Genomic DNA, 26039 nt, shown 5'->3' with positions numbered 1-26039 from the left:
TTGGTTGCAATTCTTAACCTCACAGCTAGATGCCGCTAAATTTCAAACACTGGACCTTAACAGTTATAGTTAAAGGGATACTTCACCCAAAAATGAAAATTCTGTCATCATTTACTCACCTTCAAGTTGTTCCAAATGTGTATAAATTTCTTTGTTTTGATAAACACAGAGAAAGATACTTGGAATAATGCTTATAACCAAACAGATCTCAACACCCGTTGAGTACCATAGTAGGGAAAAAACAACGGCAGTCAAAGGTGCCCCAGAACTGTTTGCTGTCCTACACTCTTCAAAATGTCTTCTTTTGTGTTCAACAGAACAAAAAAAATGAAGTAATTTCAATGGGTGTTGAGATCTGTTTGGTTGTAAGCATTATTCCAAATATCTTTCTCTTTGTTGATCAGAACAAATAAATTTTTACACATTTGGAACAACTCGAAGCTGAGTAAATTATTTTTGGGTGAAGTACCACTTTAAGTTAAAGTTAAAGTAGTTTATCTTTCTTCAATGCTAAAAGCATTGTTTTTCACATGTTATGTAATTAAGCAAACTGAAGATATTTTTGGTAAATTTCTTTATAATATCGATTTGATAGATGCACTGAGAACATAGTATTAAATCTCTTCTGATTTAAAATGCCTAACAAAACATTTAACGGGGTACTGCATCTCTTGATGTGACTGACTGTGATCTCTGTCTCATGCATGACATCTCCAATATCTTCATTGTATTCCTCTAAATGAATATCGGACAGTGACTGTGATTTGAGAAACAAGCATTCCAGACAGTTTTGCATAGAGTTCAACCTATGCACTGCACGATCTAAAGTTCTGAGACCACTATTAAACCACATTAAAAATGCACTTTGAATGATTCTATGAATCACACATACACACTTTGAGGAGTTGATGTAAAATAAAAATTAGGATCGTTTCTACGTAGCATTTTTGGGGCGTTTATAGTGTTTTTTGTTTTAGAATGTTTGACCCAGGCGGTTTAAAACTTTACAAGCAGTAAAAAATATAGTTTATATGAAACCATATTACGGCTTGAGTACTGTGTAATATAACATAACATACCTTTATTTAAACGCAAACTAATTATGTAACAACACCTAAACAAATTATATATAACTGTAATGAGCCATCAGTATTATTAGACCACCAGTGTCACTACGATCAGGAATGTTCTTCTGGGTGTCTTCCCCTCTGTAAGAAGACTAACACAAGTCTGCCTGACCACATAAGGATAGTGGAGTGGACCTTGAGTCACACATGTTGCCATGACACAACTCCCGGAAGAGTCGTGAGAAAGACAGGAATAATTTGCTGTGTCTACATTTGACCGACGGGAGAGACCCGACAGCTGAGTTTAGCATGTCAGACTTTGACTTTGTTTCTAACTGTTTTGATATATGAGTACATTGTGATTACAGCCAGAATAAACAGATGCCACTTCCCAAACCATGCCATTTCATTAACTCCATTTCCCCTAAAGCCACAGTGACAAGCAACAATGACATTGATTTCTGTTTAGCATGAAAACAAAAGTGAGAGGTCTAAATTATATTTTTTCACCCCGTAAAGCTAAGCATGGATTGTTTTATTTTACAGTCGTTTATTGTACTGGAGCACTGCTTTGCTTGTGCTTTTTTGACTGAATTATCTGCTTGTATAGCCTATTTCTTGCTGTGCAAACTTCTTATACTTTATAATAAAGGATTGTGTTAATTGTCACATATTATATAATGTAATATTTTTTAATGAAAACGACAAGTGGCAGTGTTTTATGTTATATAATTTCATATTACTTAGATTAAATGTCAATCCACATTAAAATGAACTGGGATTGCACTTCTTTGCTATACCACAGCTGTTTACAGTTGAGTGCTGTAAACAGATTTATGGTTAAATTCTCTAATTTTGTTTATCAATTAATTTACAGATGAATGGATGTAAATTTACACGATTAAACCGTTGTTAAACATAACAGTATTTTGCCATTGAAATTTACAGAAATTTTTACAGTGTAGAATTTTGTTCAAAACATTTATTCATATAATTTAAAACAACTTTCTTTGCGATTGAAATGTTGGTTTGTTCAGCCTTTCAAGCAAACGAGTAAACAAAGACTTTGACCACAAGCTCTGACACTGTCTGAATGCTGGAGTATTTTCAAAGGTAAGATGTCTAATTTCCGGTATTATAGTGATTAAACTTTTCTCACTGTAACTCAGATTTTTGTTCATTGATGTCAAATTTGTCAAAAGAAAAGTTTTAACAAAATTTAAAGTACAGAAAGATTATTGTATTGAAAATGTGACAGTTAACATGTACATGTACAAGACTGCGGCTACAGACACATTGACTGTACAGCATCTTACGGAAATGAGCAAGAGGTCGGTGAAGCCCTTACTGAACGAGTCGGACGTGTCACGGTCTGGTCGGACATCATCTGGCACGGGGATTGTTTTGTTTTTGTCGAGCACATGGTTGTCACTGAGCTGTCGGCTGACCTTGTGCTTGTGTCCGCTTCTTTCGCCCCGCTTTCTTGTTTCTATATGACTTTCCATGCACTGGTGTTTTTCCACTCCGTGTTCACACGCCTGCTGGCACTTCACTCATTAGGCATTATTCGTTTCCTTAATTACCCCACACCTGGTTATGATCTCCTCGTTACGTTCTCCTTATATTCCCTGCGTGTTTCTTGTCCGGTGTCTGTTCATTGTGGATTATTCTGCCCAGACTGCCCCAGGCGTAGCTGCGGCTCGCCTGTTGAAGCTAAGTTTACTGTTCAGTGTTTTTTTGTCAGAAGTATCTCAGCCTTAGTCAAGTCGTGTCTTGCATCTAGCCTAGTTCTCTTACCTTCCTTGTTCTCTTCGCTCCTCCTTCTGGGCTGCCTTCTTCAGCAGCTTGCTTTGGCGCTCCGGTCAGTGGTCACCACAGTCGGACGACTTCTCGGAGGAGGATTCACCTGCAACTTCTCCAGGCGCAGTATTTCCCCAACCTGCCAGCGCGGATCGAGTTGAGTGAGGTCACCAGGCGCTTCCGCCCAACACTCAGCACCGGCAGCCTATCCTCGACTCTCCGTGCTGACGTCTGCCATCTCCGGATTGGATTGCTCGCGACCTGCTCTTACATTTCTCTGCCCTTAGTCTGTGATCAATAAAGACTGTTTTCTCCCGCACTTGGGTTCTCTGTGGTTCTGTCATGACAGAACGAACAGACCACTTACACGACCCAGCGGGACAGGATCCTATGCGGGTCGCGCTTCAACAACAAGGCGTCCTGCTAGGACAGCAGGCGACCCGTCTGTCCGCCGCCACCCAGGGAGTTAACACGTAGCAGGCGCAGGTGGCCGCTTTACAGCATCAGCTCGCCGAGCTTATTCGAGGCGCCGGTCACGCGGGGAACCCTCATCAATCCCCACCTCCCGGGGTCGCTCACGAGCCTGAAACGCACGCCAACAGCCCTCCGCTGTATGATGGGGATCCCAACTCCTGTCGGGCGTTTTTGTCGCAGTGCTCCCTGGTTTTCGCTCTCCAACCGCGCAGGTATGCCACCGAGGAGACTCGGATTGCCTACGTATTGACTCTTCTCACGGGACGGGCCCGTCAGTGGGGTATAGCCGTCTGGGAGGCCCAGGATCCTTGTTGTCGGTCTTTTCGGGAATTTCGCTTGGAGATGACCAGCCTCTTCGACAGATCGGCATGGGGCGACGAGGCGGCCGCTCAGCTCTCTCGGATTTCTCAGGGGCGCGGTTCCATCACTGACTTCGCCATCCGGTTCAAGACCCTGGCCGCCGCGTGCGATTTGAACGCAGGGGCGCTGCGCGCACGGTTCCTTGACGGTCTCAGTCCGGTTATTGCGGATGAGATCACTGCACTCGATCCACCCCGTGATCTGGAAGAACTAATTAACCTGTGCTTGCGGATTGAGAGTCGCATTAACGCCTGTCGCCGACGCAACACCTCTCCGCCTGCCTGGCGTCGTCGGGAGCCCAACTGGGAGAGCGGACGTGAGTCTGACCGGAGCGCCAATGCTGCCCCCCAATCGCCGCCGGAACCCGAGCCAATGCAGATCGGACGCTCACACCTGACTTCCGCTCAGAAGCAGCAACGTCTCTCCGAAGGACTCTGTTTTTATTGTGGGAAGGCGAAGGCGGGTCATCTGGTGGCTCTGTGTCCGGTAAAAGCCAGCGCCCATCCGTAGAACGGAGAGTCCGGGTGGGCGCCATCACAAGAACCTCTTCGACTCTACGCACCACACTGCCGTTTCTCATCACTTACAAGGGACGTACCCATGCCGGAAGAGCTCTCATTGACTCCGGGGCTGAGGGGAACTTTCTGGATAGGTCCATAGCCCGAGCATGGGGAATCCCCATTATTCCCCTGCATTCTCATCTCTCCGCCATTACGCTGACGGGGCTGCCACTTTCCACTGTCACCCACACCACTCCTCACGTAAGCCTTTTTCTATCGGGTAATCATTGTGAGAAGATTAGGTTGTACATCCTCGATTCACCCACCTCCCCTCTGGTTTTAGGGCATCCGTGGTTGTCACAACATAATCCTCACATTGATTGGGTTAGCACATCTGTTTTGTGCTGGAGCCCTGCTTGTCATTTGTCTTGTCTAGGTCCTGCTCCTTCGCCTGTGTCTTTGTCTCCTGTGTTTCAGGTGGATGTCGCCGACCTGACCGGAGTTCCCGGGGAATACCACGATCTGCGTGCCGTATTCAGCAAGTCCCACGCCACGTCACTACCCCTGCATCAACCCTACGATTGCGCCATAGATCTCCTCCCGGGCACTTCTCCGCCAAAGGGTCGGTTATTTTCCCTTTCAGGTCCTGAAAGAGAGGCCATGGAAAAGTACATTCGTGAGTCATTGAACACCGGACTCATCCGCCCTTCCTCCTCGCCGGCCGGCGCGGGTTTCTTCTTCATACAGAAGAAGGACGGCTCCCTGCGTCCTTGTATCGACTATCGAGGTTTGAACGAGATTACGGTAAAGAATAAATACCCCTTACCCTTAATGTCGTCTGCCTTTGAATTATTACAGGGAGCCCGGGTCTTTACTAAGCTAGACCTCCGCAACGCCTACCACTTGGTGCGCATTCGCGAAGGAGATGAGTTGGAAGACGGCTTTCAACACACCATCGGGACATTACGAGTATTTGGTTCTTCCATTTGGGCTGACCAATGCTCCCGCCGTCTTCCAGGGCCTCATCAATGACGTGCTGGGCGACATGATCAATTGCTTTGTCTTCGTGTACCTGGATGACATTCTGATTTTTTCCCAGTCTCTCCAGGAACACACCCAACACGTCAGGGGGATCCTCCAGCGTCTATTGGAGAATCAACTGTTCGTCAAGGCGGAGAAGTGCGAATTTCACTCCGATACGGTTTCATTCCTTGGTCATGTGATCTCGCCCTGAGGCATTGAACCGGACAACGCTAAAATCAAGGCTGTGGCCACGTGGGTCATTCCCGACCCTTGTAAAGCACTGCAGCGTTTCCTGGAGTTCGCCAACTTTTACAGGCGGTTCATCCAGGGCTTCGGCCAAGTGGCCGCACCGCTCACCGCATTGACCTCCACCAAGGTCCCGTTCTCCTGGAACCCCCTCGCACAGGTAGCCTTTGATAAACTTAAGTCCCGATTTGTCTCTGCACCTGTGCTCTGTCCTCCAGATCCCGATCGGCAGATTATTGTCGAGGTCGATGCGTCTGATGTTGGAGTAGGCGCAGTCTTGTCCCAGCATGCCGAGCATGATGGGAAGGTGCATCCCTGCACCTTCTCCCATCGTCTCAGCCCTGCAGAACGGAACTATGACATCGGTAACAGAGAGCTGCTGGCGGTACGTCTGGCCTTGGGGGAATGGCGCCATTGGCTGGAAGGAACGACGTAGCCATTCTTGGTCTGGACGGACCATAAGAACCTCGAGTATGTCCGTTCAGCCAAGCGGTTGAATGCACGGCAGGCCCGCTGGATACTGTTCTTTGGCCGGTTTAATTTCACCCTGTCATACCGGCCCGGGTCTAAGAATATCAAGCCTGATGCCCTCTCCTGCCTGTTCGAGGACTCAGACCGGGTGAGCTCCGTCGACCCTATCCTCCCCGAGGGATGGGTCGTCGGATCCCTAGCCTGGGAGATCGAGAGGCGGGTAGAGGAGGCCGGTCGCAGGGTACAAATGCCAGGGAAGTGTCCGGCGGGTCGTCTATTTGTTCCCGTTTCGCTGCTTCCGGAGGTCCTCCAGTGGGGTCATTCGTCCAGGCTGGTCAGCCATCCAGGGATCAAGGGGACCCTGGCTTCCGTGAGTCAGCGGTTTTGGTGGCCCTCGGCCTCCAACGATGTCAGACAGTTTGTGTTGGCTTGCCCTGTCTGTGCGCAAAGCAAGACCGCCCGCCATCCTCCCGCAGGTCTGCTCCGTCCCCTTCCCACCCCCTCCCGGCCATGGTCACACATCGCCCTGGATTTTGTGACTGGCCTTCCCCTGTCGAGTGGACACACCGTAATTCTCACAGTGGTGGACCGGTTCTCCAAGGCGGCCCATTTCATCCCTCTACCCAAACTCCCATCCACCCGACAGATGTCTCAACTGATGGTGGACCATGTCTTCCGCCTACATGGCCTTCCGGTTGACGTCGTGTCCGATAGGGGTCCTCAGTTCATCTCCCGGTTCTGGAAAGAATTCTGTCGTCAGATCGGGGCCTCAGCGAGTCTGTCGTCAGGTTTTCACCCCCAGACCAATGGGCAATGCGCGCGAGCCAACCAGGAGCTGGGACGAAGGCTCCGCTGTCTGACTTCCAGTAACCCCGCTTCCTGGAGCCAACAGCTTTCTTGGGTGGAATACGCTCACAACTCCCTCCCCGTCTCAGCCACAGGTATGTCTCCGTTTGAGTGTTCTCTCGGATACCAACCCCCTCTGTTTCCTTCCCAGGAACTCAACGCTGCGGTTCCCTCAGCTCTGGCCTTTGTCCGGCGGTGCCACCGGATCTGGACGAAGGCCAGAGAGGTTTTGGCCCGAACCACGTTGAGAACCAAGGCAGCGGCGGACCGCCACCGGATCTCTTCCCCTGCCTACGTGTGTGGTCAGCGGGTATGGCTCTCCACTAAGGACCTGCCTCTCCGGGTGCCTTCTCGCAAGCTGGCACCCAGGTTCATTGGGCCATTCCGTATCACCAAGGTGGTTAACCCGGTGGCCGTACGACTCAAGCTTCCCTCCACCCTTGGTCGAGTCCACCCTGTATTCCATGTATCCAGGGTCAAGCCAGCAGTCACCTCTCCTCTCAACCCAGCCAGTTCTCGGCCCACCCCCCCGCTCCCGCGGCTGGTGGACGGTGTCCCGGTCTATACTGTAAGAAGACTTCTGGACATTTGCCGCCGGGGTGTTCAGTATCTGGTGGACTGGGAGGGCTATGGCACAGAAGAAAGGTCTTGGATTCCTTCGCGGGACGTGTTGGACCGGTCGCTGATCGTGGACTTCCACCGGAGACGAGGTGAGCCCCCCCCTTAAGCGCCTAGGGGCGCTGGTGGGGGGGTACTGTCACGGTCTGGTCGGACATCATCATCTGGCACTGTTTTGTTTTGGTCGAGCACATGGTTGTCACTGAGCTGTCGGCTGACCTCGTGCTTGTGTCCGCGTCTTTCGCGCCGCCCTCTTGTTTCTATATGACTTTCCATGCACTGGTGTTTTTCCACTCCGTGTTCACACGCCTGCTGGCACTTCACTCATTAGGCATTATTTGTTTCTTTAATTACCCCACACCTGGTTATGATCTCCTCGTTACGTTCTCCTTATATTCCCTCCATGTTTCTTGTCCAGTGTCTGTTCGTTGTGGATTATTCTGCCCAGACTGCCCCAGGCCTAGCTGCGGCTCGCCTGTTGAAGCTAAATTTACTGTTCAGTGTTTTTTGTCAGAAGTATCTCAGCCTTAGTCAAGTCGTGTCTTGCATCTAGCCTAGTTCTCTTACCTTCCTTGTTCTCTTCGCTCCTCCTTCTGGTCTGCCTTCTTCAGCAGCTTGCTTTGGCGCTCCGGTCAGTGGTCACCACAGTCGGACGACTTCTCGGAGGAGGATTCACCTGCAACTTCTCCAGTTCTGCAGCATTTCCCCAACCTGCCAGCGCGGATCGAGTCGAGTGAGGTCACCAGGCGCTTCCGCCCAACACTCAGCACCGGCAGCCTATCCTCGACTCTCCGTGCTGACGTCTGCCATCTCCGGATTGGATTGCTCGCGACCTGCTCTTACATTTCTCTGCCCTTAGTCTGTGTCCAATAAAGACTGTTTTCTCCCACACTTGGGTTCTCTGTGGTTCTGTCATGACACGACGAGGGAAGGTACACGCACATACAACTATACATTATAATGTTTTGCTATTACAATCACCATTTACATTTATTTACATTCATTCATTTGGCAGATGCTTTTATCCAAAGTGATTTATAAGTAGGAGAGCATATAAACATTTTGCCAAAACATCACACCAAAAAATCTGTATGCAGAAAATGTGTAATATGTATTTTTTGGACTACCGTAGTCTCTGAGACACGATGTTTTATAACCTCCAAATTATGGAACATCACAGACGTGGAAGATGCCTGTAAGAAATCTTCATCATATCTGGGGCTCAATTACCTGGAATTGTACCTCATGCACTGGCCAATGGCCATGGTAAGTCATCATTTCCACACCTCTCCCATTGGACCCATAATAAACAGAATAAGGATAAATATTACACATATTACTAATAGTCATTGTGTATTTAATACTTGTAGGTGAGGAGATAAGCTTAGACGACCTGATGGAACAATGTATTATGAGGACACTCACTACAGAGACACGTGGACAGCCATGGAGAAGCTGGTTGACAACGGGCTGGTAAAAGCCATCGGTCTGTCAAACTTCAATGCCAGACAGATTGATGACATTCTCAGCATTGCCAAACACAAGCCTGTGGTTAACCAGGTACAGTATACAACAGAGATACATGAACACATTAAAACTTTTTGCTTGAGTTAATCCGTTAGAATTTGAGAGGTGTTAGGACAACACATACAGTATATGCACATAAATACAACACTTGTTTGTGGTTTCTATCCCTTATTCTGAATCAGAGGCAACTTCCATTTGCATTGAGAAAGACGTTTAAAATACATTTATTAATTTAAGTATTGTATTGTTTTATTTTATAAAACACTTAAGTTAAGCACTGAGTTAGGCACTACACTTAAAAAGTAATAAAATGATAAAACTGCCTAGTATGGGTCTCAAGAGGGTCTCGTTTTTTTAAATGGTAAATGTTGAATACATTTAGAAAAGAATTGAGGTATTTATTTATTATTAATAAATTATAAAGTATTTTTTTCATTTTATTTATGAATTAATAATTGATTATCTTAAACAATATTATTTTTTATTTTTATGAATATATAGTAAATAAATAAACAACAACAACAATAATAATAATAATAATTTTGTTTAAAACAATCAATTATTAAGATATTTTTTATAAACTCTGAGAACTTTCTGACCCCCCAAACACAGCAATGCAACTACTACTCTCACAGTGCAGAAAGTTTGGGCATTAAAATAGACATAGTTATAATAGTCATGTGACTACAATGGTTCAACCTTAATTTTATGAAACCTTCATGCAAACCTTCATAATAATAATAATAATATTAAATGATAAATTAATTGTTATATATTATTTATGTATTGTTTATCTTAAAACAATATTATTATTAATAATAATAATAATAATAATAATAAATGATAAAGCAATTGTTGTATATTATTTATGAACTAATTAACTTAAATCATATTATTATTATTATTAAATTAACGTAATTGTTGTATGGTGTTTATTAATTATCATTAATTAATGTAAATCATGTGGTTGTTGTTGTTATTATTATTATTAATAATATTAGCATTTATTTTGACCTTTTCAGGTAGTGTCATCCATGTCATCCATATCTCACTGTTGCCTTTAGTCCTCTGGGTTCTCCTGATCGGCCTTGGTATACACCTGGAGAAGCCTTACTGCTTGATGATCCAAGGGTGATGGATATGGCCAAGCACTACAATAAGACTCCTGCACATGTCATCATCAGGTGAGAAAGGGTTCACAGGTGGTGCAAAGCAATGGCAGTTTTATGGTTATTATTGTCTCAGATGGCATGTACAGAGAGGTGTCATCTGCATCCCCAAAAGCATCATGCCATCCAGGATCCAGAAAAATATTGAGGTAGGTTGAAATTGCAGTCCAATTACAATGTTAATACTCATCCTCTATGACTCATAAAGGCAGCAGCACCAGTATGATCTAGGATTTAAATCCGAAGGTTTAAATAAAGTTTGAGAGAGACTTGTGCATGGAGGTCAATCATCATTAATGCTTGTTTTAGATATAGAAAGTCAACAGAAGATAAGCAATACCTACAGAGACCCCTGCAGGACAGTAATGACAGACAGACAGACAGCCAGCCAAGAAATAAAGGATTAGTAAATTTAAACATGAACACGCTCATATTTTACTCACTCTCATGCTATATCACACGTATATGACTCTCACGGTTTATAAAGTTTGTGCATTAAAATCGTTCAAATATTCATGTGACTACAATGGTTCAACCTTAATTTTATGAAACCTTCGCGCACAAATACAAAAAAACCTTTCAAACATCAACTATTTATTTTCTTCCGTGTCAAGGTTGAACCACTGTAATGTAATCACAGTGCCTTTACAAAGCAGTGGGTAAGTACAGTAAATGTCTTCTGAAGCAAAACATGTTTGAGATTTTTGACAATATTTTGAGCTCATTTAGTGACATCCATCACCAAAAGGCATGAGGGTGAGTAAATTATGAGAATTTTAATATTTTATTTTAATATAACAATTAAAAGCTATCACAGCCAGGTGAAGCACACAAAAGATGGTCTAAAATGCATGTTTAATTTACAAAAAAATGTATTCAGGTTTAATGCACATTTAATCATTATTCTAAAAGATTTTGTTCTTTTTCTTCCTGGCACACAGGTGTTTGATTTTAATTATCTGATGAAGACATCAAGCTTATTGAATCCTTTAACAGGAACATGAGGCTGATCATTTCAACTATAGAGGTACCGAAAAATTCTTTCAAAAGAAATATTGAAGTATATTGACGTAAATGTTTTTGACATTGAAATTATTTTGTCCACTTTACATAAAGATGGAAAGGTTTGGAGAGATGCCAACCAGCCACAATTTCCTTTTTTACGACCCATAGTAACTGGACATACAATTAAAAACTAAACAAGTGGAAAATTCATAAATTGCTAAAACAATTAAAACAAAAATAAGTTCAATAGTTTAATGTACTTTTATAGTCACTTGTTTAAAGACACGTTTCAAACATACAGTTGATATACATTTAATCAAACCAGAATAATCAAATAGAACGTTGCAAACCAACTGTGAAAAGAAAATTAAATTATTAAAGAAACAACTTGAAGACAAATTCTCAATAGCTGTCATTTGGGATCGTAGACAAATATAAACACGCCATTACAATGTTGGGTCCATTTGTGAATTTTATTTAACATTTTTCAACCTTGTAATACATTATATGCTACATTCATAAAAAAAATGAAGTCATTAGCAATTTCTTTTTTTCATTTTCTTTTTTGAATCCTTCCAACAGCCTAGCATTAAACCCACCACTAAAGCTGCTCATACAGGTTGTGAAAAGTTAATGAAATCATCAAATATTGTGTATGTTTTCATTTAAATGCAACCCCACCCACAGAATGTTAAGATCAAAGTTCTCAGAAATCATCCTTTCACAAACCAGAGCAAAACACAAGCAGCTACATGCTTTTCTCTATCAACAAAGGGAGGTGGACAGAGGAGGAATAAGAAGCGAATAAAAAACAGGGGGAATGGACATAAGCGGAAAATAAACAAAAAGCACAGTCCTAAAAAGTGGAATTTTTTATTTTTTGTCTTTTGTACACGATGGCCAGTATGAAGAGAGGCCTTTGAGGGTAAACCACACGGTCACATTTATCCATAAAGGTCATCATCGTTGTCCTCATTGAAGATGTTGCCTCCTCCACTGCCAGAGGAACCCTGACTTGGTCCACTTCCTCCTTGGTTACTGGATGGGAATCTAAAAAATAAACGAAGGCCATTTTAAACACATGAATGCTTGCTGTGAAAACCAATGAAAGTTGCCAGTAAATGAGAGCTCTCACCTGAAACTGCCAAAGCCTCTGCTTTGTTGCAGGGTCTGTGCGAACATCTCATATTTGCGGATGTCATTGTCACTGACGGAGCGGCGAGCAAAGCGCATAGCCTCCTCAAAATGATCCTTCCTGATCTCAGGCACAGGGTCATCCTCCTCCACCTCCTGAAGAAGCAACAGTCATCAAGAAAGAGGAATAGATTAATTCTGCCATCGCAGTTTATGAAAAACCCATCAACCCCTATGAAGTAATGCAAATTATCAGTGGTTCTCAAAGTATGATCACGTTTACATGGTCCATTCTTAATCAGAGTATTGTCTTAATCGAGTTAATATCGGATTATTGTTGTCCATGTAAACAGAACTTTTTGATTATCTTAATCCGTCTAAACTCAATTCGATTTGTGTTTACTACGATTATAAGACGGGTGTGAGTACTCCTATTTTAGTCGCATTATCGAAGTGCGGTATAGACATGTACACAGCTTAATCGCACTATTACCGGCGCGTAGGAACTTTCGCGGCACAGGTTACACACATGCATGGCAGTGGGCAGCCATTTCGTTTTACGGCAGACAACATGGCTTCAAGCAAGAAAGCATATTTTTGGTCCGAACAGGGAAACAAGAAAGATGCCAACAATTCTAGAAAATAAATGAAACACCAAAAACTGTATGTGGTACCATGGCGAAGTCGAACTGTTTGTTGATTCATGAAATTATGGAGGGACCGTCGAACGGCGTCGCTTAGTTCGATTAATGGCATATGTCATTACGTCCCTATGTAGTGTAACATGTAAAACGGGAACATGAAAGATACAGTTAGGGCCATAAATATTTGGACAGAGGCACATTTTTTGTTATTTTAGCTGTGTATCAATATGCTTTCGAGTTACAGTTTTATAATGGATGTTGTTTTAAAGTGCACACTCTCATCTTTATTTAGAGTGTATTCACATCCAGATTAGCTGAAGGATTTAGGAATTACAGCTCTTTAATATGAAGCTCCCCCTTTTTCAAGTGACCAAAAGTAATTGGACATTTGAATAAAAAGCTGTTTTATTCACAGGTATGGGCTTTTCCTTAAATAATTTTGTCATAAATGAAGCATTTAAGAGCGGCCAAATCAACAATTTGGTACATTCCAAGAAAAAAACAAAACACCGCTGCGCTCAGTAACAAAACAATTGTGGGTGTTCATATGAGATAAAAGTGGTGGATGATGACATTATCCTCTCCATGATGAAGAAAAACACCTTCACAACGTCCGGACAAGTGAAGAACACTCTCCAAGAGGTAAATATGTCAATGTTTGTCAATCAAAACAATAAAGAGAATACAAGGAAAAAATAGAGAGGGTTCACAACAAGGTGCAAAAGCCTCAAGAATAGGATGGGTAGATTAGACTTCTGAAATAGCCGAATAAGCTCTAGAAAGCATATTTTTGGAGAGATCAAATTAATTTCAGCCTGCATAAGACTAAAAAGAATAAAAGATATGGAGAAGGCTTGGAATATCTCATGATATGAGCATACATCATCTTCAGTAAAATAGTGTTCAGGCAGTGTGACTCCATTTCCATGCATGACGTCCTCAGGCACTGGTGTTTTTTGGTGATGTAACAGAAGACAGACGCATCCGGATTAATTCTCCACTTGTCTGGAAGTTGTGAAGATGTTTTTCTTTATCATGGAGAGGATAATGTCATCATCCACCACTTTTATCTCATATGGACGCCCAGGATTGTTTTGTTACTGAGCTCAGCGGTGTGTTTTTTTCCCCCCAGAATGTCCCAAATTGTTGATTTGGCCGCTCTTAATGTTCCTGGCATCTTTCTGACAGATGTGTAGTGTTTTTAAAATCTAACTATGGTCTGTTTCACTTGCATGGAGATCTCCCTGAACCTCATGATGTGGGTTCACAGCAACAGCTTCCAAATGCAAACACCACATGTAGAATCAACTCCAGACCTTTAACATGCTTAATTTATGAAGAAATCATTTAAGGAAAAGCCCATACCTGTGAATAAAACAGCTTTTTATTTAACTGTCCAATTACTTTTGGTCCCTTGAAAAAGGGGGCGCTTCATATTAAAGAGCTGTAATTCCTAAATCCTTCAGCTAATCTGGATGTGAATACACTCTAAATAAAGATGAGAGTGTGCACTTTAAGACAATATCTATTATAAAACTGTAACTCGAAAACATATTGATACACAGCTAAAATAACAAAAAATGTGCCTCGGTCCAAATATTTATGGCCCTAACTGTATATTCTTAAAGCAACTCATGTAAACACCTTAATCGTAATATTAGCTTACTCAGAATAAGGCAAATAATTAGATTCTGACGTCCATGTAAACGTGGCCAATGTTGTGCACACCAGCCAAAATTGTAAAAGCCGTAACACTGGATTTACAGGTACATTATTTCAATGAAATTTTTTATTTCATTTTAGGTCTCTTATTCATCTACTTTGTGCTGAACATGAAAAGTCTTCCTAAAACAAATTCCACAGTGACAGCAGAGGCACAAAAACATTTGTACTGGAATTGGCAAATACAAAATAGGGCTTTCTGAATCCGCCTGAACTCAAAAGATCAAAGTGACGACAGCAGATTTTACTGCAAAATATTAGGCCGATGACAATGACTGTTCGTGTTCAGCTAATGCAACCTCTGCTCAGCAACATACTTAAATGTCTCTGAAAACAAAATGTTTTGACAAGGTGGTACTTGGTTATTCTGCCTTTCTGATCAATAAGTAGTGCCTGAAAAGTGAGAACCACTGCATAAGACAAACCATCAAATCTTACCATTGCAGAAGGGTTGGTCTGCCTCTCACGTTCCCGTCTGATCTCATTCTCAATGGACTCACGGATGGCCAGTTTACAGGCTCTCTGACAAATCTCAGTCAAGTCAGCACCTGAAAAGCCATTGGTCATCTTGGCCAAAAAGTCCACGTCCACATCCTACAAAAATGAAAACACAAATACAATCAAATCACTGCAACTTATTTTAGAAAACAGACATGGATCTGAGTCTTGCCCACCTTTGAGATTGGAGACTTCCTGAGGTTAGCTTTGAGAATGGCAATGCGGGACTTCTCATCGGGCAGTGGGATGTAGATGAGCTGGTCCAGTCGGCCAGGCCTGAGGATGGCAGGGTCAATAATGTCTGGTCTGTTGGTAGCGCCGATGATGAAGACGTTCTTCTTGCTGGACATACCGTCCATTTCTGTGAGGATCTGGTTAATGACTCTGTCAGCGGCACCGCCTCCGTCACCAACATTTCCACCACGAGCCTTAGCAATGGAGTCAAGTTCATCAAAGAACAGCACACATGGGGCAGCTTGACGAGCCTGGAGGACAAAGCGGACAGTGAGGACACAACCAAGTGTAACTTGAACCTGGACTGCCTTCAGAAACAGCTGGTGGAAGAAAAGAAATACCTTGTCGAAGATCTCTCTGACATTAGCCTCTGACTCTCCAAACCACATGGTGAGAAGTTCTGGTCCCTTGATTGAGATGAAGTTGGCCTGGCACTCGTTGGCAATGGCCTTGGCCAGCAGGGTTTTACCACAACCTGGTGGTCCGTAAAACAGCACACCCTTGGATGGGGTCATGCCAAACTTGAGGAATTTGTCTGGATGCTCCACTGGGTACTTAAAGGATAGAAAGATGAGGCAAATTGTTAGTCAGCATAGACAAAGTTTGAAAACGAAGCCATTCAAGCACATTATGAATTTGAGTTTTTTGCTCCCAGTACCTGCACAAGCTCCTGCAGCTCTCTCTTGACATCATCAAGACCACCAATATCCTCCCAAGTGATGTTGGGCACCTCCACAACAGTCTCACGCAGGGCAGAGGGGTTGCTCTGGCTAAGCGCCCACTTTTAGGTAGAAGAGAACACAAGACAAATACTTAATTCTTCTGAACACTACTTGCTCCCAACTTTAGGAAGAGTTACAAGTCACAGTTAAATGTATGTTGAGATGCAGATTGCTCACCCTAAAGTCATCCATAGTAACAGCCAAGGAGTTCATGACCTCAGCATCAATGGTCTCATCCTCCAGATCAATAAGGTCCATTTTCTTACGGATGGCTTGCAGGGCAGCCTCCGAGCAAAGGGCAGCCAGATCAGCACCCACATGGCCATGGGTCTCATTTGCCACCTGAACAAAAAAATCAGGAGTAAAAACTCTGAATCGCACTTAAATGCACAGGGATCGGTTGACATACAAATGTTCTCTGAAACATACAGTACCTGCTCAAGATCAACATCATCAGCAAGCTTCATGTTTTTGGTGTGGATCTGAAGGATCTCAAGTCTTCCAGTAGCATCTGGAATACCGATGTCCACCTCTCTGTCAAAGCGCCCTGAAATCAGAGCGACCACATCAGTACAAAACGCTTCCAGTACAGGGACAAATGACGAACGTGATACTTATTGGTCAAAAAGACTCAAAGGTGTAATGTTGTGTTCAGAATCCCTTACAGAGGAACATTTGAAAGAAGTGATCTCACCGAATCGCCTGAGAGCTGGGTCGATGCTGTTTGGTCTGTTAGTGGCTGCCATGACGATGACATGAGCCCTCTGTTTCAGCCCATCCATCAGAGTGAGCAGCTGAGACACAATACGCCTCTCCACCTCACCATGAGTCTGACAAAACAGAGATCCATTCATATGAAACGACCTTCACTTAAACATTCAGACAACCATTTGGGGTAAAAATGCTCTAGAATCTAAAACATCTTACCTTCTCTCTTTTGGGTGCAATGGCATCGAGTTCATCAATGAAGATGATGGCTGGAGCGTTCTTCTCTGCTTCTTCAAAAGCTTTGCGGAGATTACTCTCAGATTCTCCTGCCAGTTTGCTCATAATTTCTGGGCCTGGGAGCATAACAGGAACAAACATCAAGATCATACTCAAAAAAAGAATGTACACAAAAAACAACAAGAACCACTAAAATGTTATTAAAATATAATAAAATGCAATATTTCATCCGCACCATTGATGAGGAAGAAGAATGCTCCAGTTTCATTGGCCACAGCACGAGCAATAAGAGTCTTTCCAGTTCCAGGGGGTCCATATAGCAGAATTCCACGGGGAGGCTGAACAACAGGACATGATGTTCTTATATGCACCTCTCACTACAAATGTGTAATATCTTAATATTTAAATCCCACAGTTCTTGATCATTACCTTCACTCCAATAGCCTTGAAGAGAGCTGGGTGTCTCAAAGGAAGCTCCACCATTTCTTTAATCTGGGCAAGCTGTTTCCTTACACCTCCGATGTCATCATAACCCACCTCATTCAGAGACTCTTCCTCATCCTGAAATCAAGATTCAAAACATAAAAGAAAATCACAAAATGCCTCAAACTTTCCACCATAAATCAATGTCATCTTAACAGAAAAAACCTATATTCAAGGCCTATTTTTCCTAAAGACCACAACTGTAGAACCGATTAATATGCCGTAATCCACATACCTCTCTCTTGATGGGCTCTCCCTCACAGTGGATAACCGTGTCTGGTGCCACAATACAGTATGGGCTGGGGTCAGTCTCCACCACTTTGAACTCCACAGCACGCATGCCACCTCTCACCAGAAAAATATCACCTACAGAAATCAAGCAGCACAATTGTTAATAGGGCTGTGACAAATTATCAGATTTTCACTGCATGGTTATCATGGCCAGACAACTTTGTGGTATTATCACAATATTTATTGCAGTTTTCAAAAAGAAAAAAGACCATCTGTGAAATTTCTCTTTCAGTTTGTGTTTTGTCTAGGGGTGTAACGATACACTCAGCTCACGATTCTGTACATACAGTGCCTTGAAAATGTATTCACCCCCCTTTATTTTACTCACATTTTGTTATGCTGCTTCCTTATCTTAAACTACTTAAAAAATTTTTTTTTTTTACAGTGATCTACACTCCATTCACAATAATGACAAAACAAAAATAAGTACATTGCATAAGTATTCATACCCTTTTCTGGGACACTTGAAATTTAGCTCAGAAGCATTAGATTTGCTTGTTGATGTTTCTACACTTCGAGTGGAGTTAACCTGTGCCAAATTCAATTGAATAAGTATGATTTGGAATGGCACATACCCCTCAATAACAGCTGAAAATGCATATCAAAGTAAAAGCCAAGACATAAGGAAAAAAGAACTGCCAGGAGAGCTCCGATACAGACTTGTATCAAGACACAGATCTGGGGAAGACTTCTGAAAAAAATCTGCTGTATTGAAGGTTCACAGAAGCATGTAGCCTCCATTAATCCTTAATGAAAGAGGTTTGGAACCACCGGATCTCTTACTTGAGCTAACTTGATGAGAACTGTCTTGGTTAGAGCGGTGACCAAGAAGCTGATGATCACTCTGGTTGAGCTCCATGATCATATATGGAGATGGGAGAAACTTACAGAAGGACAAACATCACTGCAACACTCCACCAATCTGGGCTTTATGGCTTAGTGGCCAGACTCAAACCTTTGCTCAGTGAAGACACATGGAAACTTGAAATATGCAAAAACGTACTTCAAAGAATCTTTCAAACTGTCAGAAACAAGATTCTCTGGCCTGATGAATCTCAGTTTCATGCATCATGTACAGGTGTTGAGCAGTGCCTGGTTTTCTCCAGACAATACCATCTCAACAGTGTGTTGGAAACAGCATCATGATGTGGGGTGTTTTTCAGCTACAGGGACTGGGGAATTTGTCAGAAGAAAAGCTCAAAGGCACAAAATACGGAGATAATGATCATGAAAACCTAGCCCAGGACATTCAGAACCTCGGACAGGGCAGAAGGTTCATTCTCCAACATGACAATGATCTTAAGCACACAGCTAAAACAATGCAAGAGTGGCTTATGGACAACTCTGTCTATGTCCTTGAGTGGCCCAGCTAGTGCTTGGGCTTGAACCCAACTGAACATTCTCTGTAGAAACCTGAAAATGTTTGTCTACTGATGATCTCAATCCAACCTGACAGAGTTTGAGAGGATCTGAGGAGAAGAATGGCAGAAAAATGCCAAATGCAGATGTGTAAAGCTTGTCACATCATACCCAAAAAGATTTGAGTCTGTAAAGGTGCTTTAACCATTTTCTGAGTTGAGGGTATGAATACTTATGCAATGTACTCATTTTATTTTTTATTTTTAATAAATTTGCAAAGCCGTCACAAATGTGTTTCTTGTTTTGTCATTATTGTGCATGGAGTGTAGATCACTGCAAAAATAATAATTTAAAGTAGTTTAAGATAAGGCAGCAGCATAACAAAATGTGAATAAAATGAAGGGGGGTGAATACTTTTTCAAGGCACTGCATCTCGATGCCAAGTTCACGATACAAAACATCTTGATATTTTGAACAAAATTAAATGAAACTTAATATTTTGAAAATAAATGTTATTTGAATTTTAATTTAAATTGCAGTAACTTTTTTGTTGCACATACAACTTAAGCTTAACTGAACCTTCTGTACTGCAGGCTTGTCACTAGGGTTGGGAATCGAAAATCAATTCCAATTTGGAATCGGAATCGAAAGGCTAGGAATCGGATACTTGATTAAAATTTGAATTCCTCTTATCAATTCCTGTGTGCATATTTTCAGAAAAGTACATCCGCTGCATGATCTGCTGATATCTCAATAAAAGCCCTTATGAAAATTATCGATATTTTTTACTATAGTAAGCATAGTTTAGCTATAGAATTTGCATTAAAGCACAGGAATCACAAATTAACCATGGTTGCATTATAGTAACTGCAGTTTAACCATGATGTAGTTCAACTATGATAATACAAATTGTAATAAATCAGAAAAGGTGTGTTTCTATGTGTAAATATACACAAAACGCTGCTCATATATATATATATATATAGCAAACAAGTCAATAAGCAGGCTAAATGACCATACAGGTTGATATCTAAATGTTTTACTTCAACTGTGGAATCGAAACTGGGAATCGATAAGAATCGAAATCGATAAGCAGAATCAGAATTGGAATCGATAAAATTGAAATGATTCCCAACCCTACTTGTCACTGAGTGTCAATTTTGACAAAATTTTGACTTAGTTTTAGTCAGTCTTTTGACTATAATGCAATTTAGTTTGTCATATTTTAGTCATCCCCATCATTTTAGTTTAGTTTTAGTCTATGAAATCTACATTAGATATATTTTAGTAGACTAAATATAGTTTAACTAACTGAATTGGTGTAATTAAATGTTCCATACAAAGATTTAACCGTTTTGATATGATTTACTTTACCTTAGAATTAAATTAAACCAGGTCTTCACCTTTATTTACCTTCACCACTTCTCTGATCGGTACAGCGCTGTTTTCTTTTGGCTTACATTATATTGTATATCATGTTATGCTTGTGCTTGCCTTTGTAATGAGTTACAGGGTGACTCGCCATCAGTCACGCTTCAAGTTTGCTGTGTTTTACCGGCGATTGTGAAGGAAAATAAGATGCTTTGTAAACCATGCGGAGACACAGATTGGGTCTTCTGCTTCCACTTCTCCCAGAGACTTCTCTCTCTACCGCATATGTGAGATAAGCAGACATCACACTGGCGCAGAGTTTGTAGCGTCTTGACCACTCAACGAATAGAATTAAACACCATATCGTAAATTATCCCCATCTCTCTACGATGCGCATCGTAACATTTTTTGTATCGCGAAATATCGATAAACGATATCATATCGAATCGCGATAGAATGTATTTCAAAAACGATGATAAGCTATTGGCATTTTGACTCGATATGGATTAATCTTACAGTTTAACAGAACGCAGAAATAGACGCAACAACAGTCAGTCAGCGTGCAGCTTTCAGCATGCGCGTCAATGTACAAAGTCCATTTCATACTGCACTTGGCAAAGAAAACTCAACATGAGGAGGAAAACATTACTGAAAGCGGAAACAAAGGTGAAACTAACCTCGAGTTGTCATCACGCGGTTTATCAAGTGTCTTATTTTTTTTTCGCAATCGCCGGTTAAACAAAACAAACTTGAGGCGCAATTGCAAGCGAGTTACTTCGAAACTCAAGCACAAACATTTTTATATCCATCGTTAACATATCTGCTAACATGAGCTGGTGCTTATGAAACAAACCAGCGCTGCCCTGTACAGATCAGAGATGTAATGAAGTGAGTTTGTGTGCACATTAAAATATTGAACCTTGTATGTAAGATGCTTGCATGATTAAAGAAATGTACTACAGTTTATGTGAGATGTCTTTTTGAAAGACTAAGGTTCACTGAATACATTGAATGAATCCCACTACTCGAGCAAGACATTATTGCAGCGTTATGTATGTGCGCAGGTGCTGAGCCAATAGCGTTCGAATGTACACAGTAACGGAGCTCTTTCATTGGTTGAATGTACTGAATGAACACTCCCTTTACTTAACGAGTAAATTGAGTCAAAATGAGACTGAATGAACTGGTACATGTTGTTTATGGCCTAATATCCTCTGTGTTGCAACAGTGCATTAATTTAATTGAATTTTAACTGGTTTAAGGTTAACTTTTGTTAATAAACTGTATTTAAAATAGATTCTTTTAAATACAGTTTTTTAATTAAATATATATCGAAATAAATATCGTTATCGATCAATATAGAAAAAAACTATCGAGTTTACTTTTTTGCCATATCGCCCAGCCCTAACTCCAAAGTATCGTTACACACCTAGTTTTGTCTGTTATTTGTTCAACAAATCACACTCGTCATACATGTGTATAGAGGCGGAGCGATAGAGAGTTTGCAACCACTGTAATGGCCAATTTATGGTTCTGCGTAGGACCTACGCCGTAGCCTACGGCGTAGCCTACGCAGAGCCGCGTACCCTGTGCGTACCCTACGCCGTAGCCTGACGCTCACCTCTCCAAAAATGTAACAACGCGTCAACTCAACGTGGACCCTACGCGGACCACAAGCGCTGTGATTGGTCGGTTTGGCAGCATCGTACTTCCTTCTACGCATTTCTGGCGTCTTCTTCCGGCAAGTTCAGAGTCCACAAAAGAACAACATGGCGAGCATCGACATCGACCAAGTACTGAGCGTCTGATTGAAGAGGTTCGGAAATACACGCATCTGTATGACTCCTCTTCGGCGGACTATAAAGACTGTCAGATGGCGGCAAATTCTTGGAGAGAGATTTCCTCTAACGTCGGTTTGGAAGAGTGTCAGCAAAAGACATGAAGAACTTTGCACTTTATAAACACTGTGTACGATCTTTTACTCTTTATTGGTTTTATAGTTTTATTTTTTGTTTTACCTTTTATTGTTACTAGTTTTTTGAAAGTTTTATATTTGTGTTAATATTGCATTGTATACTCATCTATACATAGTTTGCACTTTTACATATTCTGTTCTTTGACTCTTTTGCAAATAAAGAACAAAATTGTGACACTTCCAGATCTTGGTTGCATTTCATTTCATTTTTAACTAAACAATTAATAGGGTGAGTTGTCCATGACAAAATATGATATTCTATCAGGGTATCATTTCAATACACAGTTTTGACATCTATGTATGTGCTCTGCGTAAATGAGTACACCCCTTTGAAAAGTATACTTTTTTTCAACAATATCTAAATGAACACGCATAAAAATCCAAAATGTGGACAAGACTAAGTTTAATATAACATCTGTTTAACTTCTAACATGAAAGTAAGGTTAATAATATAACGGATTACACATTTTTTTGTTTCGATCAGCTCCAATTCCATTAAGATTCGATCTGCTTTCATTGTCGTTTGCATACACACAAAACATCGGCGAAGAAGAGCAAACCCGTGAAAACAAAGAGCCAACTAGCGTTTCGGCTGTGTAATTGCAGTACGACGCATACTCTCAACGCAGAACTATAAATGTTCACGACGGCGTCGTCTACGTACGTAGGCTACGCCGTAGTTTACGGCGTAGGTCCTACGCAGAAGTAAAAATCACGCTTAACTCTTATGGCAAAATTTTGAATGGATGCTGAATAATTTACGCTGTTATGATGTGTAGAATTAACACAATATTAATAATCTTGTTTTTTATATATATAAAAAAGCTACACTTGATTCTGTAGCACAAAACTGAATCAAAAATATATTTAGCATTGTTTTAAATACATTTGGTCCAATTGTGTGTGTTACACGTTTAACATGAATACAACTATAGAAATACCATTTTAAAGTCATTTTCAGTTTTGGTTATTGGCATCCTGAATTTTCAGTATCGGTTTCAGCCCAGAATTTTCATCTCGGTGCATCACAAACTTCCACATCTATATCTAAATTACAGTTTAAACATTTTAACACAAAAGGTTTGAGGTTGCACACAGATGTTTGTGACCTTTTTGAAGCCAACTTCACTGGTCGACAGAAATGCTTTAAAGTTTGTTGTGCAAGTTTGCATTTTAAAGATCAACCTATATTCAAAGCATAGTTAAACTTGTATTCATGTTTAACAAAAAGCTGTCAAATGATTTACCTTTACGGATTGGCCGGTAAGCCTCCAGGAAATAGGGCTTGAGATAGACCTCAAACAGGTTACCAGTGATGCCTTCAACTGTGTCATCGATGGGCAGAACATGAATGCGCTTTCCATATTTCACATCTGGGCATGGCTGAATACTGAAAGCCAAAAGGTAGAACAAATAAACAATCCACTTCTATTTTGATCATAAAAGGTTTCTTTAACCAAAATTATCCAGAAAGTCTGATCTTTCAAACTGGATACAAACAGGTAGAATAGTTTTGTTGGCATAATTAAGTGTAAATAAAGTTAATATAGCCCCACCTGATGACATCACCAAGGCGCACCCGTAGGTTGTTGCGGACCACCCTGTTCATGCGAACCTTCTCATCAGAGCAGGTGTCATCAGACAGGACAATGCAAACAGTCTCCCGCCTCTTCTTGCCCTTCAACAGAACTGTGTCTCCTCTAAAGAGCTGCAGCTCATCCATCTTTGCCTAACAGAGCATAAATAATGCGATTACCAAAAGGGACAAAGATGATGGACAAATGTAATTTTGTGTCACATGTGAGGACTGTACCTGAGAGAGAGACACTACACTGTTGTCTTCATTGATGGACTCATCAACAATCAACCTATTCGGCCTGTTCTTCTGCTTTAGGATGGCAGTGGAAAGATCATCGTTTTTGGATCTGTGTGGAGATTGAAAAACAACACTTTAATGGCGATATCAGAGCCATGTAATATTATCAGTATCACTGAACACGAAAACGAAAGAAAGGTACATTACAGATTAAATAGCACTTGACAGAAAATAAACATTTATTCGCCTGTCTGTTCTCAAAGAATTTAGCGATCGAGACTGTAAGTGCACTTCTGGCCATAAGGTACATTTGTAAAAGCCGAGCTCAAGTTACTCTAGTCTAGAGCTTTCTACAAAACACTGGATACACGTAACTATCCGCTAGATTTAGGCCAGGATGGGGCCGGTAACAAGGCCTCAGTGTAGCTGAGCTATTGGAATATAACGTATAATAGAAGTTACGTATTTTTTTGACAAACGCGTGTACAAAGTGCGTAATTAAAAGGTTATCAAACAAACGTCAAAAGCGAGACGACAACTGCGTTTGCGTAGGTTAGCTAACACAATATCATCATAGCTAAAAAAACAGTACGCACTACGTGAAGTATGACTGAACTCTACAATTAGCTTCCTTATAAAATGGTTCGTTTTCGCCATACAAATTGTTTGCATATATTTTTTAGCTAGATGGATGTATGGTTTATTTTCCACTCAGTGTCGGCGATGTGTGAGCTACTAGCAATTAGCCGTCTACACTGGCCCAATGACACAGCAAATGCTGCCGTGACATGTGAAACAAAAAAACGCTGCATTACAAGTAGTATGTAAATTATGAACGCAAAGGAACTGGCAGATAAAAAAATAGTATATAACATGTTAATCTCGCATCTTGTCTGATGTTTTGTGCTTCATGGTTAAAGTGCCAAAATCACGGGTTTAACGAGTCATCTGTTGCTACTCAAATTTACACAAAGCCGGGTTGACGCTTCAGCTCCCGCTGTCATTTATTATACAGTTTCACTATTGTAAAGAATTAAATGCGGGTTTGTTTTCTGTAATTGTTTAGGCAGTATAATGTACGTTTGACAGTGCCATGTGTGTATTTTCGGGCATTACGTTAACCTGTGATGCCGAAAACCTCCATCATCTGAGGAGAATGACTCAGTCCGGTTAGCTCACATGCTAAACACACCTGATCAATCAGTTTCCTTTAAACTCACTCAAAGTTTTACTAGGCGGCGAGAACGCGAATGTCAAAAGAAATCTAAGTTATATTACTTCAATTTACATGTACTATCCGAGGACAAACCTACAACGTTAAAACTCGATTTTACCGATCGCCATTTACGATGCGCTCATGTCACTTAGCTTTAAAGCTAACTTCCACTCAACAGACAACAAAACAACCATCCTTAATTTAAACACGAAATAACAAATATTATACTTACTCTCCACCCGAAGCCATATTGCTTCTCCCACAAAAAGATATAAATAGTAAATGGAACTGAGTAGCTCTTTCGAGTGACCGTCTACAACCTTCACAGTAGCTTTTACCTCTGCACTGGATTAGCTTGCTAACATCAACTCTGCGGGGAAAAAGTTTCCTCGCCCATAGGATGATGCACCAATTAGAGGACGCATCACATTTTTTTTTCCGCTGGTCGTTTGGCCAATCACGTGGCGAACGCACAAGAGCTTAAGCATCATTGGTTTGAGTGGCTTTCAGCATTCACAATGAT

At 41.6% G+C, this 26039-nt stretch overlaps 2 protein-coding genes across 2 annotated transcripts; one reads left to right on the top strand and one right to left on the bottom strand.

Moving 5' to 3' along the window:
- The first annotated feature begins 1944 nt into the window (after positions 1–1944).
- akr1a1a (aldo-keto reductase family 1, member A1a (aldehyde reductase)) lies at positions 1945–12042 on the top strand. The gene is given in 10 exon segments (XM_057349442.1): positions 1945–1954; positions 2346–2429; positions 3244–3263; positions 8546–8675; positions 8781–8965; positions 9959–10116; positions 10178–10250; positions 11043–11052; positions 11055–11128; positions 11214–12042. Coding segments are annotated over 10 exon segments (831 nt in total). The 3' UTR covers positions 11301–12042.
- Positions 11561–25886, bottom strand: vcp (valosin containing protein). The gene is made up of 17 exons (XM_057361651.1): positions 25749–25886; positions 24298–24409; positions 24041–24213; positions 23732–23874; positions 17724–17854; positions 17435–17566; positions 17241–17343; positions 16988–17121; positions 16755–16890; positions 16495–16607; positions 16238–16402; positions 15997–16119; positions 15680–15892; positions 15281–15589; positions 15045–15200; positions 12242–12396; positions 11561–12156 (listed from the first exon to the last, which is right to left on the bottom strand). Exons 1-17 carry the CDS (start codon positions 25763–25765, stop codon positions 12051–12053), a joined length of 2421 nt encoding a protein of 806 aa, XP_057217634.1. The 5' UTR covers positions 25766–25886; the 3' UTR covers positions 11561–12050.
- Between the last annotated feature and the right edge of the window lie 153 nt (positions 25887–26039).

Source organism: Triplophysa rosa, linkage group LG2, assembly GCF_024868665.1.
Source record: "Triplophysa rosa linkage group LG2, Trosa_1v2, whole genome shotgun sequence".
Taxonomy (NCBI): domain Eukaryota; kingdom Metazoa; phylum Chordata; class Actinopteri; order Cypriniformes; family Nemacheilidae; genus Triplophysa; species Triplophysa rosa.
Note: the sequence above shows the minus strand (reverse complement) of the source record. Positions and strands in the feature narration are given on the sequence as shown.